Raw genomic sequence first — 19,728 nt, 5'->3', positions numbered from 1 at the left:
TATCCTAAGTTTCACAATTTACAATAGGAAAATATTAGTAGGTTATAACTTTGTCTTACCAAAGGAAATGTTTCATAGCCACAAACCCACCAACTTTATGGAGATGTAAATTAAATAATGTGCCCAATTATAATATCAAATGAAAGATTTGGGGTGGGGAGGGGTGGAAATGATCCTCAGAAAGTCCTCAAATGGAAAATGTACATATCCAGTATAGCTTACATACCCTGTTAGGGCAGTTGTGGTAATCCTTCATATATTACCCTGTATAGTATTTCCGCTATACATGCCAAGTCAATATTCACTGGTAAGACTGCCATATGAAAATGTACAAGCATTGGGAAGGCTATTATATACTTTTAGAAGTTCAGACTGCTTTTTAATATTGAAAGCACTTTTATGCAAATGCTTTCTGTAGCTTATGACAGCATTTATACACTAACAATGTACTGGTGAACGTTTGGCATGCATGCCTTACTAATATCACATTGACTAATATAAAAGAATTTAACTGTAGGCATAATCTTTGCATTCAATATGTTAAATCCAGCATCTTTTTTTTAAACAGGAAGAGCCTATTCCAGAACCTTACAGCAAGCTGCTATTCCTCTGCTTCCTAAGAGAGTTTGTGAAGAACGCTATAGGACTAGATTCACAGGAAGGATGATCTGTGCTGGCAGCCTCCAAGAGCAGAAACGTGTGGACAGCTGCCAGGGAGACAGTGGTGGACCACTGATGTGTGAACGGCCAGGAGAAAGCTGGGTTGTATATGGGGTAACCTCCTGGGGTTATGGCTGTGGAGTCAAAGACTCTCCTGGTGTCTATACCAAAGTTTCCTCCTTTGTTCCTTGGATAAGAAACATAACCAAACTATGATTATTCCTGGCCCCAGTGTCATGTACAGCGGTCAGTACAAAGGTGGGACACGATGTGGATTACATGCATGTTTGTTCCCATGGGCTATTCCATTCTAAAATAATGTTGACCGAGATTTGTAACTTACTTTCATAAAGGGAGTAAGCACATTTTGCGAGAATCCCCCTCTGGACATACAATACCTGAGAACATAGATTGAATAGATGCACAAGTCTGGACAACATACACAAGAACACCTGAGTAATGAAATGAAATCACACATACTGGTATCTAAAATTTAGTAAGCAAATTATTAGTTTTTAGACACAGTAGAATTATACACCTTTACTACCTGAAGAGGCACATCCTACTGGTGTGAAATTTGTAAATGACTCAACATTTTCTGTGTATTCAAATAATAGCTTCTTTTACTTTGTGCAATGGAATTTGCAAGCTTCAGATGAAGTGGACTGTTCCCATCACTCACTCATGGTTAGATTTTTGTACCAGGGGACATGGTCATCTATTGCACACATGACAGCTACTTATGGGTTGCATAAAACATGGGCAACCACCAATGTTTGCTTCTTTCTGCTTTACTGAACAATCCAGGAACATTCCAAGATTGTTTACAGCAATGCCCAAACCTGACAGTCAAGCATTGCTGGAAAAAACAGCGCAGTTTTAACTCACAGCTTGCTAGGCTACAGCTGTGTTATTTTCCCCACAATGGAGTACCAGGCTTGGCTATCACAGTGAGCAGCAGTCAGAAGCTAGCAGATATGCTCATTTCCCTGCAGTCATGTCCACTCAGTTTATGCAACCGATGGGTAGCTGTGATGTTTGGATCAGATCAGTTTCTCATCCCTTCAGACAATGTAAACTGGATCCCACTTTGTGCTAGAACCAATTATCAAGTAAAAATCACAAGTACATTTTTCACATTATCCATTCCTTTTTTTAAAAGTAGTTGACAAAGGTGGGAGTATAGCTTTAACAGATGCTATACTAAGGATTTGCTTACTGACAAGCTCTTTTTAAAACAATTATTGAAAAGCTAGCTGCTGTACAAACTATGTCACCTTCAATGGAGTTGACATATAATGTATCATGCTGATCAATGTCAGTATTGTGCTAGTTTCTTAAGTCGTAAAATAGGAAACTGCACATTTATGAACTGTGTATAGGAATTATAAACAAGATCATTTAAAATTTAGGTCTCTTTACAAATTGAATTTGGGAGACATATTAAAAATGTAGCAATAGCTGTGCCAGATCAACATGTGGTAGTTCTGTATATTGTCTATGTACATTTGATGTTTTAAGTGCAACAAATAGTATCTACCTTCTCAGAAATTCCTTATGTGTTGACTTTGGATGGTTGTACATATACATGGGTGTCAGTGATTTGTGTGTCATGTATGGCTTTGCCTTGTTACAGCAGTTGTCCATCACCACAGTATCATTTGGACAGCTTTTTTAAAAAATATATAGGCCTTTTGTAATGACCAAAGTATAAAGTATACCGATGTGACCATGGGCTGTGCTCAACTTGAAATGTGATGCTCAATATATCTTCAGATAGCTACAAAGGGGGGTTTTTTTTTGGCAACAGTGAACCTTGATGCTTAATGTTTGGCAATTTTAAACTTTATGAAACAAAGTATTTTAACACTCTTACTTGCTATATTGATCTGAGACTTATCAGGCAAAGTAATGTTTATTGTTAAGCCATACTTTTAAGCTGTTTTCAAAAATTTAATTTGTAAATTCACTATTTTGCTGTATCTTAAGGACAGCAGCTGCATTACATAGCAAAATATATTGTAGCATGAATGAGAATTTAGTAGTGCTTAAAAACTCATTTTTATCACAGTATTGTCTTACATTCTGCTTAGACCTGCAGACCCATATAGTGTAAACCTGTACAATAAAATGTGCCATTTATGGAGCTCCTTTATACTCTTCACAAGATGGCAATTAACACCCTCAGTTCTTATTGCCAGGCTTCATTACACAAGTTCTAACCAGGGTCTTCCCACATCCCCTGCTCTAGTCTTTGGTTGGTTAGGTGGTAACAAAAATAGTAGTGTGCATTCATTATTTGTATAACCCTTCAAGTTTTACCAAGGAAAATTTTTGCCCTTTCAGTTCAGTTTTGTAAGTCTAGAAGAAATGGGTTTTCTAACAGCCAGAATTTTTTTTAAGTTCACTTGTTAGGCAAGGTACTGTTATTTTCAAGGCTTCCACTTATGCACACAGAATACATCTTATGCATTGATCACTGTTTTGATGGCTGTAAACATCACATACCACAGCATTTTGTGCCAAGTGGACCAATCAGGAAACCAAAAGCTTCAATCATCATTGGAAGTTTCTCATAGAATTTTGGTTAGTAGAAGTGATGCAACAGTAGTGCTCCCCCTAGTGACCAAGATAGAATTTATTACCCCTAGAAGCCACCACCAGCTCCCCTGTTCCAATACATCTGTAAAATGCACACCTTGGTTACTCCTTGTACCACGTGGTGTTGTGCTCCAGCAAACTACCACTTGTTATGGAGCTGTTCCCCTTAATACCCACGCAGCATTTTTTCTTCAAATTTGTCCTCTGTGAAGCTGTGACATAACCCCTTAGACCAAGTGCTCTACTCGAACTAAATCACAACTACTGAAATTTTCCCATCCCATCTTCCACTCTAAAGACCTTCAAGAAGGAACTCTGTGGTGGTTTTACTTGGGAGCCCTGCAATGGGGAGGGAATTGGGCTTGATGGCCCCTTCCAGCTCTACTAATCTATACTTAAATTTGTTGTAAAGCTCCTTGGGAGAGAACAGGTCCATTCTATGAAGAGCCAGGCTCATCTGCACGGATGACTATAATTCAAGAAAAATGTCTTGAAAAATTTGTAAACAAACAGGAATGGATGGAAAGCAGGGGCAGAGATAAATGGAGAAACAATATGCAGCTCTCCTCAAAGTGTGAGAAAATGCATGTAACACCACACATCTTGCCCTCAAAGACAAGATTTTTCTTTCAGAAATAAGCAGTACAGGGGACTTAATCCAAAATATAGTGCAACCATGCCAATTTCTGGCATGCTTCAGTTGTTCAGTCATCAGTCCTAGCCAGCTGGTCACTTGTCAGGAATACAGAGAATCCTTAAGGACAGTTAGGGAAGATCATTTTAACATATGGGGCATCAGCCCCTTCAAAGCCCCTTACTGCCCTCAAACTGGCTCAACCCTTCACTGATTATTCGGGGACAAGGAATCCTGTACATAAAGGCAATGTCAGGTAATTTGATCCTCAGCTACAAGTTGTTACAACATGGGAATGTCATTAAAGTCAATTTTGAGGGGATGTGCTTCTACTTTGTAGGAATGGAAAGTGCTAACAAAGCAGCTCATAGACGGAGATAAACCTCAGGCACAAGGTCAAGGTGTTCTGTCAGCTTCCACCAAATAAGGGAAGCAGTAAGGGACACCAGAGATTACTACAACTAGCATTCAATACCTAGCATGTTTAAGATCAGTTGCCATTCTCCTTGTATTGCACTTTGAACAGATTTTGCTCTATTCCTTTACAATGCTTTTTATACTACAAAAGGCAACAAGCCATTCAGCTGCCTATTTCTTCCAGCTAAATGGCTGTTGTGTTTAATGGGGCTTGTTCCCAGTTAACTACACAGCCTAAATCAAGTTATCACAGTGGAATTCTAAGTGGATGTATATGCCTAATTATGAAACTCCCTTCACTTGGTGAACCACTAAACATGCAATAAATTCAATTCATAAAACAGAAAATATAATTCACACATTTACAATTTAACACACAGCAACAAGGATTTCTTCAGTTGTACTTTAATATGCTGAAGCCACAGTATAAGGCAATTATCTACAGTCACAGGAAGCCAACACATGGGTGATCATTTGCACAAATTATACTTGTCTACAAGGAGAAAGCCTCAGAAATGAAAGTAGTTACATTTTACCAGAATTGGGTTACTAATAAAGAACAATTAAGTCCCAAGTATTAATTGGCTCGTTTCTAAGATACAGCTTCAGGTCAAAATGGTATCAACATAATACAAAATTACAAAGGGGGAATGTGTGATTATGCTCCATAACTTTTCTGCGAAGTGATAGAGAAATGAAAATGGTGCCACACCAATCATTATATATTTTTATTGATACCAGTAACAACTTTCCATCAGGGCTGTCATTAAGCCATTGATATAATAAACCAAATCACCTTCCACTGAGAAATACTGAACCAGATCTTTTTGGCTATCATGGAAAATGGAGATCCTGACATCGCTCTGCAAGAGGTTCCACTGTTGTAATGTGGAGCCCAGCAGCTCTGCCTTACTCTTAGGCAATTCCAAATCCCTGACCAGGTCATTTAGTTCACTCTGTGAAATCAGATGTGGTTGAGGAGCATTTGGTGGGCTAAAGTTTGGGTCTGCTGACATCGATGGTCCCGGATCAGCTGCATCCCGTTCATTGTCTGAGTCTAGAGTAGGATTCTGGTGGATGTGGAATTGCAAAGCCCTCACCATGGGGTACAGGAAGCAGTGCAGAGGGAATGTTTGGATATTCTATGATTCACTTTTCTTGAGATCCCTTTTGCAACTGGGGGAACCATGCAAAAATAGCAGTTGCTACTATTAGTGGGTTCCCTCCACACCATTCGGACTGCAAAAGGCCGATTTTTGTTTCTTGTAGGTAAGTTGATAATACACAGATCAAGTTGCACATTTAATGCAACAATGAGGGGCCCAACTCTTGTCCTGATCCCCTATTTTGCACCCAAAATATAGGTAGTATGCCTTTACCACTGCTGTCATACTGCACTTTTGAGATGCAAATATAACCTCACCACAATGTAGCAGAAATTATCTGCATTGTTTACAGAGTTTTGAGGCATCTTGGCTTCTGAGGGAAAGGATCATGCAAATGTTCCTTGGAAAAGTTAGGCAATGATACTTTAACAAGCCACCAGATATAACTGTATGATCTGTAGACCTGACCAAAACAAATGTACCTTGCAATAAAAGAATAAATTAGGTTACAAGGCATCATGATCAGACATCTTCCCTTGCAGGCAAATAAACTCACCTGTGCAGAAGTTTTTATTGTGAAAAATCTTGAAAACTTTAGCCAACCAGCACCTTAATCACCTGTTTTCCAATTCATTTAATCAAAACATGTAAGAATTAGCACATTTGATCTCAGTGGTCAGTAATTTCCCAAAATCTGTAGACCAGTGTTATTCAACAGGCATCTACAGAGTATTTAAGTGCCTTGAGAGCTCCAAGAGCAGAAAATCCAGCTATTTAAACAGCACTCAGTAGTGACAGATTTATTTAAAGGAAGGTTACCAAATGCTTCTGACATGGTATCTTGAGTTATATACACTGACTGCTGTAGCCAGGCTAGGGACAGGAAGCATTTTTGTCCAAAGGGAAAACTGGCTCTGGCTAAACACATTAAAGGCCACAAATTTTAAAAGCTTCTGTCATACTGGAGAAGAAAATTCAGAATTTGATTGTCAATGGGGACTTAGATGAAGTCAAGTTTCTGTATCCCTGATCCTTCCAGTGGGCATTACAAATGCACACTACAAAATCTCATCACTGATCCAGAGTCGAGTCAGGACTATCCTAATGCATGAACATTCTCAGAGGAAATAATGGTTGAATTATTTAACATCCACGTTAATATTCAGATATTCAAACACAGGTACCCTGCAAAAAGAAATATAAAATAGTAAAATTTCTAGCCTAAGATTTGTCGATATAATGCATGATTTCATTTCCTTAAACCAAAAAATTGTCCTAAACTAAGATACATACACATGCCCGGAAAACAATCAAGCACAGCACACAAGCCTTATCTTTTAAAAGAACAATTCCTTTTAGTTCCCTTTTTTGTAATAGGTCCCTCTGCCACGAATTTAATTCCCAATCTATTTAAAAACTCCAATTGTTTCTACACTAATATTCGTAAAGCACTTTCAACACTTCTATAGCAGTATAACCAAATTAGACTTCATGCAGAAGTATTTATAGCTTGCTTTATAATTCATTTAAAAGACCACAGGTCAGGTACTGGCAAGACAGCATGCACCACAATCTCTACTTACTTAAGAAACAAAAGGAACTTTAGTTAGCCATGAATTAAATTCAATGCAATGAAGTAAGCTTAAGAGTTAATGAAGTTGAATGAAGTTAGCACAGATTACACCCTAAATAGTACTAAACAGTAATACGTGGGAAACACCAGTTTGCTTCCAAATGATTTCCCCCCTCTCCGTTTAGGCTAGCGAGTCTCTCACCCCGTATTCGTAGCCTTTTCCCAATGAACCTGTTACTTGCCCAAGTCAGAATCTCTCCCCAATGGCATGGTGGGGGAGCTATGCCAAAAAGCAAGGTGACGGTTATTCTACCATGAATAGGAAGGGAGGCTGCCACAATGGCAGGTCCCATGGAAGCATGGAGATGGTTTCCGCAGCGTCGGCAGGCGGGACCGGGATCGCGTTCCGCCCGCGCCTCTGGCCCAAGATGGCGGACCAGAAACAAGGGCGGGGGGGGGCGCTCTCGGGCACCGCCGCAGCCCAGCCGCTGGGAACGACGCGCAGCACGCGGGCATCGCTCGCCCTCGTCACGCACAACGGGTCAGTTTCATTTTCCCTAATCCGCCCGGCCCGGCCTCCGACCTGGGATTCCTCACTCGGGGCCTCCCATCTCCCGAACGGCCCCTCTTTAAAGCGAGGAGTCGTCCGCAAGACACCCCACAGCATTTGCCCCCACAGGCCCAACCTGGCCTGGCCACCCCGCGCTCAGTTTTGGCCTCCTCCTCAAAGCTTTCGAGCGGCTCCTCGAGATTTCAAGAGGAGACGCTCCTCTGCGAAAGCAGAACAGCCATCAGTTGGAGAAGTACAGACTGAGAAGAGCCGTGTCCGTCTCGAGGCCAGCGAAATCGCTTCACCCCCGCACGCACCGTTCCTACTGCCGTCTCAAAGGGACATCCGGAAAGAGAGAAGCGAGCGCTTCGCGAGAGCTTTATAGCGGAGGAAAAGCCCCGCCCAATCGCGGGCATCGAAGAAGGGGCGGGGCTGGCGGAGCTTCTTCTTCCGCCGGAAATGGGCAGAAGGTTCGTGTTTGGCGCTGCGTTTTTCCTGAGCGAGAGTAAGAATGTGCTGCAGTACAGCCTGTAGTTCCGCACATTCTCCTTCTCATTCTCTGGGTTTCGGCCGCAGTTCGTTGGATGTGGAAGGTGTTTTGTCTTCATTGCGTCTTCCATTTGTTTTGCTTTTTGCTCCCTTTATATATTTTTCCTTAATATTTGTTATGCTGCGAATCTTGGCGATGTCTCAAAGATACTTTTACCTCCCTGTTGTTTAGTACTTATAAATGAGGGCTGCAGCAACATGTTGCAGCGTGTTCCGAGTAGCTAGTTAAGTTCTCTTCTCAGCATTTATTCCTAAGAACCCTCTTCTTTGGTTATCTCCATCACTGCAAATCTTTGGGTATTTTCGGATTTGCTGGAGCCTTCCTGTGGTATTTGGATGGTACTGCTTTGGTGATGTAGGAATGTTATGTGCCATCAGGTCTCCAACTTATGGTGACCCCTATGACTGGTAGCCCTCCAGAATGACCTGCGGCTTTCTTTATGAAGTCAGTCTTTCTCATATTTGGTCTTCCTTTTTGTCTTCTGACTTTGGCTTTCTCTAAAATGATGTTTGTCTTAAGTAAGTCTTGCTTTCTCATGATGTGCAAGAAGTATGATCATCTCAGTTTTGCCATTTTTGTTTCTAGGGAAAACTCTGGCTTTATTTGATCAAGAATGCACTTACTTGCCTTTCTGTCAGTTCAAGGTAGTCACAAAGTTCTGCAGCACCATGTTTCAAATGCATCACTTTTTACTGGCAGCTTTCTTCACTGTCCAGTTTTCACACCCATAAATTTATGCTTAGGAATACAAGGAATACAATTGGATTATCTTGACTTGTGCAGTTATGATAGGAAATTATTTGTTTAAAGCTTTTTAAAAAGGTTACTTTCTCCTAAGTGTGTAATCTACAGGATGATGATAGATGAGCAGAAGTCTGAATCTGGTCTGCTCTTGCCAGCAGCAAAACGTTTCTGCCTTATGGGGGTTCTTGCTGATATTCCTTTGGGGCACATAAGCAGCACCTGCCCTCTGAAACCCAATGCAGTGGAGTTTTCCTCCAACTCCCTTCCAGAATACATAAGCTAGGGTAACAGGTATCTGCATTTTATCTTCTGCTCTGAAGATTGATAAAAAAATAGCATTCAGCTTCTCTGCCCTTGCTTTGTCCAGCTTTGGTGCTCCTTTAATTGTATTTTCATCCAGTGGTCCAGCCTCTCTCTCTCTCTCTCTCTCTCTCTCTCTCTCTCTCTCTCTCTCTATATATATATATATATATATATATATATAATTATTTACTGTTGGACTCAATGATATGCTTCCTTGTTTCTCTTACTGCTTTGCTTATATCTCCCTTGTGCAAGCTTGTCATCCTTTCTGTTTATTTCATTTGGCCAAGGCTTCCATTTTCTGAAGGGATATTTCCCTAATAGTGTCCTCAAAATCTATATGTTTCTGTATTGGGTTGTGAGCTGCCCAGAAGTGCTGTGGCACAATTGGGTGGCATACAAATGTTTTTAATAAATACAGTTAACCATGCTGGTAATTTGGAATTTGTGGTACCTTTCCTTATTAACGCCCATTGAACTATAGTATTAAACAAACACTAATCATCGAGTAAAGACAATTCCCAAGCTTCCAGATTATTGTGTAAACTCGAACAATAGATATGTGGATGCTTATCTCCATAAATTATGCTCAAAAAGTTGTAAACTGAAATATTGAAGTGTACAAACCAGTCTGACCACTGGGTGGTGCTTTAGTTTCATAGTTTGGACATCCGTGGTGAAGGGCTTAAAAGTATTTTATTCAGTATACTGCATGAGCATAGTTATATTCCATATACTAATAAATAGTGATGCCTTTGGCAGCCACATGATGACTTTGATTTTTAAATCCTGGGTTTGTGAGAACTAGAAGAACAGAAGTCAACTGAGAACTGTTTACTCCTTCAACCTGATTGTTACTGCAAGTGATAGGAGCTAATGTAGGCTTTTAAAAACAAGGCCCAGGTTGTTTGAACTAGGCTATCGTATAGTCTGCTGTCATTGCTGCATTCCATATGTGGGATATATATTTATGTATTTACATATATACATAGCTTAACTCTGGGATATCTCTGTTCCAGCAGCCTGAGATTTCTGATTCACAACGTGCCGCTGAACAACACAGGGAGCCACCAAATTCACAATAACCCAGGAGGTTTTTTAAAAACCCACTAAACCTGGGTTGTGATTTCAGCATTGGGCCAATGGTACCTTTGGCTGTTTTCAGACGAGGTTTTTATTGTAGAGTCACCTTGTTCAGATTTGGAGTCACCAATTGTTAAATTTGGTTGTCTTAGATCTGTAAGCCTCCTTTACAGACCCTTTACAGCACACAATGGGTACTGCACCTGCGCAGTGCCTGTCACCAAGCAGAATACCAAAGCTTCAATGGATTTTGGCAGGAACTCCACACCCCTCCCCCATGGCGCTATATAGGGCGGAGTGCCCACCATTTTCCTCAGTCTATGGAGACCGGCAGATCGCCCCCTAGCGAGGCGTGTGGTTGACTCGAGGAGTCAATAGAGGCAGACTATTGTCCCGTCCTCTGACACCGAGTGGGGCTGGTGGGTGGGTTGTGTGACTGCACAGATGACCACTCGAAGAACGACAGTTATAGGTAAGCAACTTGGCTTTCTTCTTCGTGGTCTCTGTGCATCACACATAATGGGTGATTAGCAAGCTAACTGACTGGAGGTGGGTCGGTGTTGTCAGTGGAGGATGGATGAGAGGATGGCCTGTCCGAAGGAACAGTCCTGTCTGGCTCGAACATTGAGTCTGTAATGCCTGGTAAAGGCGCAAGGAGTCGTCCATGTGGCAGCCTTGCAAATGTCCGGTAGTGGGACGCCCGCTAAGAAAGCCGAGGAGGCAGCCACGGCTCTGGTAGAGTGCCCCTTGGGGGCGATGGGGAAATCCAGCTTGGCTAGCTGGTACGCCAGTTCGATGGTCTGTACAATCCATTTCGAAAGCCTCTGGGCAGAGACGGCAGCGCCCTTATCGGGATCGGAGTACTTAATGAAGAGGCACTTAGTCTTTCGAAAACCCTCTGTGCGTGATTGATAAAAGGCCAGGCATCGGTTTACATCGAGAGAGTGAAGAGATTTCTCTATCGGGGTGGACAGAGTAGGGAAGAATGCTGGTAGAACGATGTCCTGGTTGACATGAAAGGTTGTAGCAACCTTAGGGAGAATGCTGGGTCGGTTCGTAGGATTACCTTCTCCTTATGGAAATTGAGGTACGGTGGGTCCATGCGCAGGGCAGAGTTCGCTTGCTCTTGTCGCCAACGTAATGGTGACTAGGAAGGCCACCTTCCATGATAGCAACCTCGAAAGGTTTGTAGCTATAGGTTCGAAGGGGGCTCTGGTCAGCGCGTGGATGCTGGGTTGGTATCTAGGTCGGTATCAATGGTCGGGTTGGAGGATGGAGATTCTGTAACCCTTTGAGGAAGCGATGGATAAGCGTGTGGGAGAACACAGGATCCAGATAGGGGACCATCAAAGTGGGAAATAGCCACTATGTACGCTTTAATGGAAGTGGGTTTAAGTCCATTTTGGTGTAAGGAGAGCAGGAAGAAGAGGATGTTATCGATGAAGCGGTGTTGGGGGTGAAGTGGTTGGTTTTCACAAAGGTGACGAAGTGCTTCCATTTTGCCTCATATGACTGGCGGGTGGATGGTCGCAGGGCAGATTGCAGGATGAAGTTAATCTTCTGTTGGGCCAGTGAAGGCCCGGGTGGAGTCACTCAGTATCAACCGAGGCTCCCATGCCGACAGATGAGGGGTAGGCATTGGGGCCGACGGGTTTCCCAGAACCTGGGGTAAACAATCAGGAGCAGTCAGTGAAGGAGCCACACAATGAGGATGAGGGTATCGAGGTCGGGGTGAAGGATTGCCCCCTTCTCCTGCGTGATTAGGTGAAGGATCCGTGGTAGACAGAAGAACGTACGATGGTTGAGGACTGTCAGAAACCATGGTTGTCGGGGCCACCATGGTGTGATAAGAATGGCCCGTACCCTGTCACGAGCAGCCTTCTCCAGGGTATGGGTGATCAGCGGGTTCAGAGGGAAGGCTTTATAGGAAAGAGCCTGACCAACTCACCATCATTATTTATTTTATTTTATTTAAACCATTTTTATGCCGCCCCATTCGCAAAAAGCCTCGGGGTGGCTTACAACATTAATAAATAAACATAAATAAACAGTTATATAATTAAAGTTAAAAAACCGGAAACATCTCAGCATGTACATAAAAACCCAATAAATGCAATTCATAAATTAACAATTAAAATAACTTTTAAATAAAAAGATCTTGGCCTGGCGCCAAAAAACAAATAACGATGGTGCCAGGCGGACCTCTCTGGGGAGTGCATTCCATAGGTGGGGCGCCACCGCAGAGAAGGCCCTCCTCTGGGTATTAACCCTCCTAATATCTTTCATGGAGGGTTCCTGGAGAAAAGCCTCTGCTGCTGATCTCAAGGGGCGGGAGGGCATATATGGACACAAGTGTTCCTTTAGATAACCAGGACCCAAGCCGTTGAGGGCTTTATAGGTCATAACCAGCACCTTGAATTGGGCCTGGACTTCAGTGGGGAGCCAGTGAAGCTGATGGAGAACTGGGGTTATATGAGAACAACGCCCAGTCCCCATCAGCAACCTGGCAGCTCTCATCCCACCCTGGAGCAGTAAGTCTTGCACTTTGAATTGGAAGCCGTTGCAAACAGGTCCAAGGATGGAGTACACCAATGGGAGAACAAGTCTCTGCAAATCTGGTTGTCCAGCTCCCATTCATGGGTTGACGACATCTTCCTGCTGAGAGTATCTGCCTCTTCATTGTCCACCCCCGCTAGATGGATTGCGAGGAGGGAAATTCCTCTGGGAATACACCAGTCCCAAATCTGTAAGGCCAGATGGGCCACCGGTACTGACTTTGTGCCGCCTTGTTTGTATATGTAGAAGACAGTGACTACAGTGTCGGAGGCTACCTGTACCGACCGGTTCCGAAGGGTAGGTTCGAAGGAACGTAGCGCCTTGAACTCCGCCAGTAGTTCGAGGAAATTGATATGCTCAGACTTTTCGTGAGCCTGCCAGGTGCACAGGGTATGTAGGTTGGAGCAATGTGCTCCCCAACCCATGAGCGAGGCGTCAGTATGGAGCGAAATTGAGGGTTGCCGCTGTTGAAACGGAATTCCCACTGTAAGTTTGTCAGTGTTCATCCACCAAGATAGAGTCTGACAAACAGAGGCGGGAGGTAGGAGTAGTTGTCTCGGGGAGTCATGAAGAGGATGGAACACGTCTTTGAACCACAGCTGAAGTGGTCTCATTCTCAGTCTGGCGTTCGGGATGACTGTGATTGTCGAAGCCATATCTCCTAGGAGCCTTTGGATGGCTAATGCCGGGGTCCGCCTGCCTTCCTGAACCTGTCTGACCGTGGAGCAGAGTCTTTCAATTCGGGCCTGTGGAAGGAATGCTCGTGCCTGAATCAAATTGAGTTGTGCTCGGATAAACTCAATGGCCTGCGAGGGAGTGAGACAGGATTTTTCAGCATTAATACAGAGTCCCAGGCCCTCCAGGAGGATGCACGTAGTTTCAACGGCTGGAATAAGGCGGTCCCGGGAGGAGGAGACAATAAGTCAATCGTCTAACTAGGAGTAAATTTGTAAACCCTGTAGGCGAAGGTGGGCGCAGACTAGAGCCATGCACTTAGTAAATACCCTAGAAGCTGTGGCAAGTCTGAAGGGGAGGACATTATATTCAAAAATATCGGGTCCAACAGTAAAGCGGAGAGGCCTCCTGTGGTCCGGGTGGATGCCGATGTGGAAGTAGGCATCCCTTAAAACTATGGACGTGAACCAATCTTCTCTCTCTAGAAAGGGGAGGATATTTTGCAGGGTGGTCATGCGAAATTTCTTAGTTGTAATAAAGGCATTGACGCCCCTTAAATCGAGTATGGGGCGTAGACCACTATCCTGTTTCGGTACCGTAAAGTATCTGGAATAGAAGCCGTGGAGTCCGTCGGAATGGGAGATTTGGCGAATTGTTCCTTTATGGAGTAGCTGAAGTATCTCCTTTCTGAGGCTCTCCGAGGGAGCGGTGTAGTGTACCAGTCCCGAAGGTGGCACGGTATCGAACTCGATTTTATATCCACTCTCATTGAAGGAAAGTACCCATTTATCAGATGTGATGGCCTCCTAAAAGTCACAGTCTACATGGTGTCGGGCCATGGTGAGTTGTTGTATGGAGAGCTGCATAGCTTCCCGGATGAAGACTCGGGCCAATCGACTCGGTGATGGAATCCAGCCGTTGCATCAGGCATCCACTGATGCACAGAGACCACAAAGAAGAATTATAGGTTTTAGAGGCTTTCTGTAGTTAGTAAGCAGGAGAAACAGTTTTAATTTGTGCTTTCATTGCAGATGATGTTGCTGACATTGCTGTAAATGTGAACACATTTTAAAGGCTCAGATCCATACTTGTGATTGCAGCATCCCCATTATTATCTTTTGGATTATATATTTAAAAGTAACTGTTGATTAAATATCTTGCATAGATGGCAATACCTTAGAAACAACAAATCAATTAACAATTTTATGTTGCTTTTAGAATCATTTGGAGCAAGTTCATTTTAACTGCCGTTAGGGCTTGCTAGTCTACTTTTGATTTTTCAGTGAGCCTCTACTTCTAGTGATTTCAGTGTTGAATGTTAGACTCATAGAATGAGTTTTAAATGGTTAGGCTGCCCACTTTAACACAGATTTTGAATGAGAAGGAATATACTGCAACTCCTGTCTTCATTTGTTTTTACTCTTGACTTAACCATGTTTGTGGAATGCTCCGAGTCAGGGGTCCTCAAACTTTTCCACCAGAGGGCCAGTTGAAAGCTGCCGGTGCTGGGTGTGGGCCAGAAAGGTGATGCCGGCGGTGCGTGCGGGCTGCCGCGGGGGCGGTGCATGCGGTCATGCGCACTGAGGCGGGAGCGAGGCATGGGCGGGCGTGCGCAGTGAGGGGAGGCAAGGCGAGGTGGGGGTGGGCCCGCACCATGAGGCAGCGGCTTGCTGTCTGGGACATCGTTTTCTCCAAGCGAGCAAACTGCACGCGGGGTGAGGTGGGTGGCGGCATGCGTGCGTGTGTGTGGGCACAGGTGTGCAGTGGGTCCAAATGGGCATGGCGGGCTGGATCCGGCCCCCAGGCCTTAGTTTGAGGACCCATGCTCTGAATGCAGCAGTGATGCTTGGCTGAATGCTCGTAACTTCTATCACAACTGATCCTCAAGACAGGTCACACATCTCAGATGGCTCACCTTATAAATGATCCAATGTGGAAGAACGCTGAACAGTTCGGGGATATACAACTTGTAGGTCAAAACATCTAGAGGGCCACAACTCCAATCAAGTGGCTGATATGGGCTAATGGAAGATATAGGCTATAATATCTGAGGGCCACCCTGGCTTAATGCATAAATTGAATGTTGCTTCAGTTGTCTTATGTAATGATGACTGTGGCTACATTGGCCTAAACCCAAAAGGCTCAAAAGATGCTTCCGGACATGGCTTTTTAATGCAACCAGCCCCTGTGGTTTGCATCATTTTACTGAGGGCTCAGTGGCCCTCCATCCTTGCTTCCAAATTCAAAGCCATTCCTCATGTGGAATATTAGAATTGCCAGGTTGTTTATGTGGAGATGGTTCTTTACTCCAAGTGCCTGAGTGAAGATGCAGCCACTTGTGCCTCACACCTTATTCTCACTTGCTTATTTCTACTCTGTGCTTTTGCCAACTCTGGGAAAGGAGGGAGGTGAGTGGAGAAATAGGAAACTGCCTGATCACTGCATTAGATCTTTCTTCTCCCTAGCCCTGTATTGTCGACAGTGACGGTCAACAGCTCTCCAGCATTTCAGGCAGAAGTTTTCCTACCCCTACCTGGAGATGCTCCATGCAGCTCAACGCTGGAAACTTTTATATGCAAAGCAGATGTTGCAGTCTGTCCTGGGCAAGCGTTGCCAAGCACAGGCCTAAAGTAAATGAGTGTTCAGGGTGGGTGGGCTCCCACATCACAGTAACTCCCAGTGCAGTACCCTGCCTGCCTGCGGGGCTCGCAACTGGACATACCATGGCTCCTTGCCCAGCCTTCCTCCTTGATCCTCCTGGGGGACTATCTGGGGCCTGTGCAGGAGCACTGAGGCACTTCCCTGCAGTGGTGGTCAGAGAGAGGGAGCGCTTCTGGCTCCTTCAGCAGTGGTGGGGGTGGGGTAGAGCTGGGATGGTGAGTCAGTGGGCCCAATCCTGGCTTCCTTGCTCTGTACTGAAATCAGAAAGCCAAAAGGCTTCTCAGTGGCCATGCAGAATGTACAGAAGAGAGCAACACTTGGTGAAATTGAGAGGTTCCCTGGGATCTGCAATTGCCCGACAGTCACAGCTCGAAAAGGAGCAGCTACAGGATGCCTTCCTGGCTGGCGGCAGTGGCTTTTTGCTGCTATCGGCCCAAAATGGCCAGCAGAGGGGACAAGGGAGCCCTCTGACAGCCACCCCCAGGTGGTGCTTGGGTACTTTGGGCGCAGCTGTCACGGTGCTCAGAGGCTAGCCACTCAGCAAGAGCAGCAAAGAGGTTGTTGTTGACCCAACAGGTTTGCATAAGAAGCCATCTTCGGGTGGAAGAATGCATAGCAAGCTATGAGCTGTCAGAGTGACTTATAACCCCAACAAGCCAATCTGACAACCTCATCAGTGGCTCTCACCACAGCAAATTCCTTTTGAATGTAATCACTGTGCATGGTAAGGAGTTCTGCATCTCAGTTTCAGGTGTGTTTACTGCTGACTGAAGACCACAGAGCCCTGAGTGCCAGTATAGTGAAGTTAATCAGAATTTACAACTTCATGACAATAGATTTTTTGCAAGCTGGTTTCTTAATGAAACAATAGGTCACGAAAGTAAGAGTCAAGCCAAAAGGTCTAGCTAGCTCAATTTTATTTCTTCAGCACATACTCAAGAGCAAAGAAGTAGGCCAGAACAACTCAGCTTTACCAGATGAAAGATCTTTCCTTTTGAAAGATGCTGCCGTAGAAGATTATTGTATCTACACTTATGTGCTTGCTTGTATGGAAAGTGTTCTGAGTTTTCCCTACTTGCTGTGAGGATTTTATTCCATTGTATTTTAAATAAATAAAAATCTGAATCACCCAAAGCTTCCTGTCTGAGTGGAAATCATAGAAAAGATACAAGAACTGCTTCATATCAGTTTTGCAAGCTGGTTTTTATTCATGGTTTTGTACAGTTTGAAGGAATGAGGCCGAGGGAAGAATAAAAGCAATGCAACTCAGAAGTTCCACTGGATCCAATGACTTGCGCTCACGTAACTGCATATGGGAAAGCGGGGAAAAGCACAATGATGACTATTCAGGTGGGCAGTGTGAGGCTTGTGCACCCCAAATGAAGTGAGGCTACAAAACATTTCACAAAACATCCTGTTACTGGAATTCAAGGAGCGATAGATGGCAAGGTGTGATGTGGATCCCTCAGGTGAATTCTGGCAATACATTGTGTAGTGGCAGTTCTCCCTCATATGCATGCATAGAGTTGGGTCCAGATCTAAATATTGGGCTCAGTGGGGTAGACCATTGAAATCTTGTCACAGTATCTTGTTGATTTCATTATGTTCATTCCAAGTATGGCCTGATCTGAATCCAGTCATAGCTTTTCAGAATTGGGACCTCAGTCTGGCTGTGGAGCACTGGTCCACTTGGCTGGTGTTGCCTTTTCTCATTAGTAGAGGTCCTTCTCAGCCTTGCTGCTTATGGCCAGAACTTGTGGGTTGAGAATACAGCATCCCCGTGCCTCTTCTTCCAGGGTACACTGGGCTGGTTCATGTGTCACAGCAAGCCAGAGTTCCAAGAGAACCTGTGTTGAAACATAGTCAGAAGGGGTCTCCTGGGCCATCTAGTTTGACCCCCAGCTCCAGCTGGCTCCACTCATGACATGCCTACAATGTGCATGCCCAGCCTCGCACATGCTGCCCAGGCTCTCCAGCATTGTGACGGAAGTGGGAGGGGCTGAGCAAGCCACAGGCCTTCTGTCCATTGTTTATCAGAATGTCTGAAACTGGGATTTTGGCTTGTCTCTTCAAACAAGCCAGGCTGGTAAGCCAGCAGCAAACCGGGGAAGGGGCAAAATTAATGTCCCTGGTTCAGACAGTGTCTGTGGGGTTTGTGCTGGCAGAAGAAGTTAAGCAGGAGCAATTGAACAGCATGTATGCGAAAGTTGCTCAAGCACAACCAGCCAGGTTTCTCTTGAACCTGACTTAACACACAGTGAGAACACACTACGTCACTCTGCAAACCTCTCGCCCCGCAACTGGTGGAGTGGAGTGGTGCGGTGGTAGGCAATTATTTGCAGCTTGGTGACACTGCACCATGTGCTAACTTTTACTAGCTGGTACTGCAGAGTTGCTTTCAACAGCAGCCACACGTCTTTTTAATGCCTCGTTCTTGTGGGAGATCCTTCAACTAAAGATAGGAAGTTCTGCATGCCAGCATGCCCTCTGTTACTCAGCTATGGCCTTTCCCTGCTGTCTAAACAGTTTGTGTTTAGACAGCAGAAGGCTGTTCTGCTTCTCACTTTTAAAAGCCTAAAGTGCTGTGCTTTTTCTGTGCAGCATATGACTATTCAAAGCAATTTTGTAGGTTGTATTGCTTCCCTTTATTGCACTAATATGAATATATAAGTGCAGCACATTTTAAAAATTCTGGTTTTGAAGATTAGAGAAAAGGTGACAAGGCAGTAAAACAAGCAGCCGCACAGTATTATGTTAACCACACGGAAACAGCAGGCAGCATTCTTTAAAAAGAAAAAGTAAATTATACCCTCTCCCAGGCAGCTCTGTTTCTTGAGTATGTTATATCCTTATGCCAAGATCACATAAATGTTGGAGAAACAGTAAATGAATTTGCATTAGAATAAAGTCACTATCAAGTGGTGAGGCTGTTTTCTTATCAGAGTTTATTGTTGCACAGCAGAAATCATGCCACTATCAGAATAATGTCTAGTTTTATATTTTATTTGAAAAAATTGAGAAAAACATTTCCAGCAATTTTCATTCAATGTGAATGAGAATAATATTACATCTATAAACACTGAAATTTCTATTTTATTCTTCCTGAGGAAGCTTCACATTTTTCAGCAATAATAAAGTATAATCTGTACAATTATATTCTGAAGATCAGTTCTGCTCGTTTCTGGGTAAATGCTGCAGTAGAACCATGTATACTTGCTTGGATTGTTTTACATGAATTGTTCCCCTGCCCACCCCACTTATTTCTCTTTAATATTTATTTCTTGTGAAGGGAATTTATTATTTTAACTAGCAGCTGTTTCAGACAGCCAGCTTTCAAGTCATTTCCATGGATTTTTAGAAGAAATGTTTCAATTAAATCTCTAGAGTGTATGCTGTCCTTTAAAGAGGTGTTAAATGGCTATCTGAATTTTGAATGCCTTACAGCACTATCCTGTACTTTCCTATGCAGAAGTACGTCCCATGGTATTCTCTGAAGCTTACTGCCAGAAATAGGGGTGTGGGCTAGTCATTTTCAGTGAGCATTTCCTGCACTGTCATGTTTTCTGGAGGCCTTCTATGTTTGCTTGCACATGTTGAATACCAAGCAGCACATTC

The 19,728-nt window shown here is 43.8% G+C and overlaps 1 protein-coding gene, 1 long non-coding RNA gene and 1 other non-coding gene across 3 annotated transcripts in view; 1 reads left to right on the top strand and 2 right to left on the bottom strand.

The window, feature by feature from the left end:
- The window catches only part of PRSS12 (serine protease 12), a 55,745-nt gene extending 52,939 nt beyond the window's left edge, over positions 1-2,806 (top strand). The window contains exon 13 of the mRNA XM_044428530.1: positions 569-2,806. Coding sequence (XP_044284465.1) covers positions 569-876 — 308 coding nt within the window. The 3' untranslated portion in view covers positions 877-2,806. The remainder of the gene's footprint in view (positions 1-568) is intronic.
- Positions 2,807-4,701: 1,895 nt separating this feature from the next.
- LOC123022824 lies at positions 4,702-7,897 on the bottom strand. Its single transcript, XR_006414592.1, has 2 exons — positions 7,859-7,897; positions 4,702-6,603 (listed from the first exon to the last, which is right to left on the bottom strand). It is a non-coding gene; the product is annotated as an uncharacterized LOC123022824 (long non-coding RNA).
- On the bottom strand, positions 7,221-7,356 carry LOC123023233. The gene has a single exon (XR_006414682.1). It is a non-coding gene; the product is annotated as a small nucleolar RNA SNORA24 (small nucleolar RNA).
- Positions 7,898-19,728: the final 11,831 nt, after the last annotated feature.

The sequence above is a fragment of the Varanus komodoensis genome, unplaced genomic scaffold, assembly GCF_004798865.1.
Source record: "Varanus komodoensis strain SLA01 unplaced genomic scaffold, ASM479886v1 scaffold2, whole genome shotgun sequence".
In the NCBI taxonomy this organism is placed as follows: domain Eukaryota; kingdom Metazoa; phylum Chordata; class Lepidosauria; order Squamata; family Varanidae; genus Varanus; species Varanus komodoensis.
The sequence above is the reverse complement of the archived record's forward strand: the minus strand, read 5'-3'. Positions and strand labels throughout refer to the sequence as shown.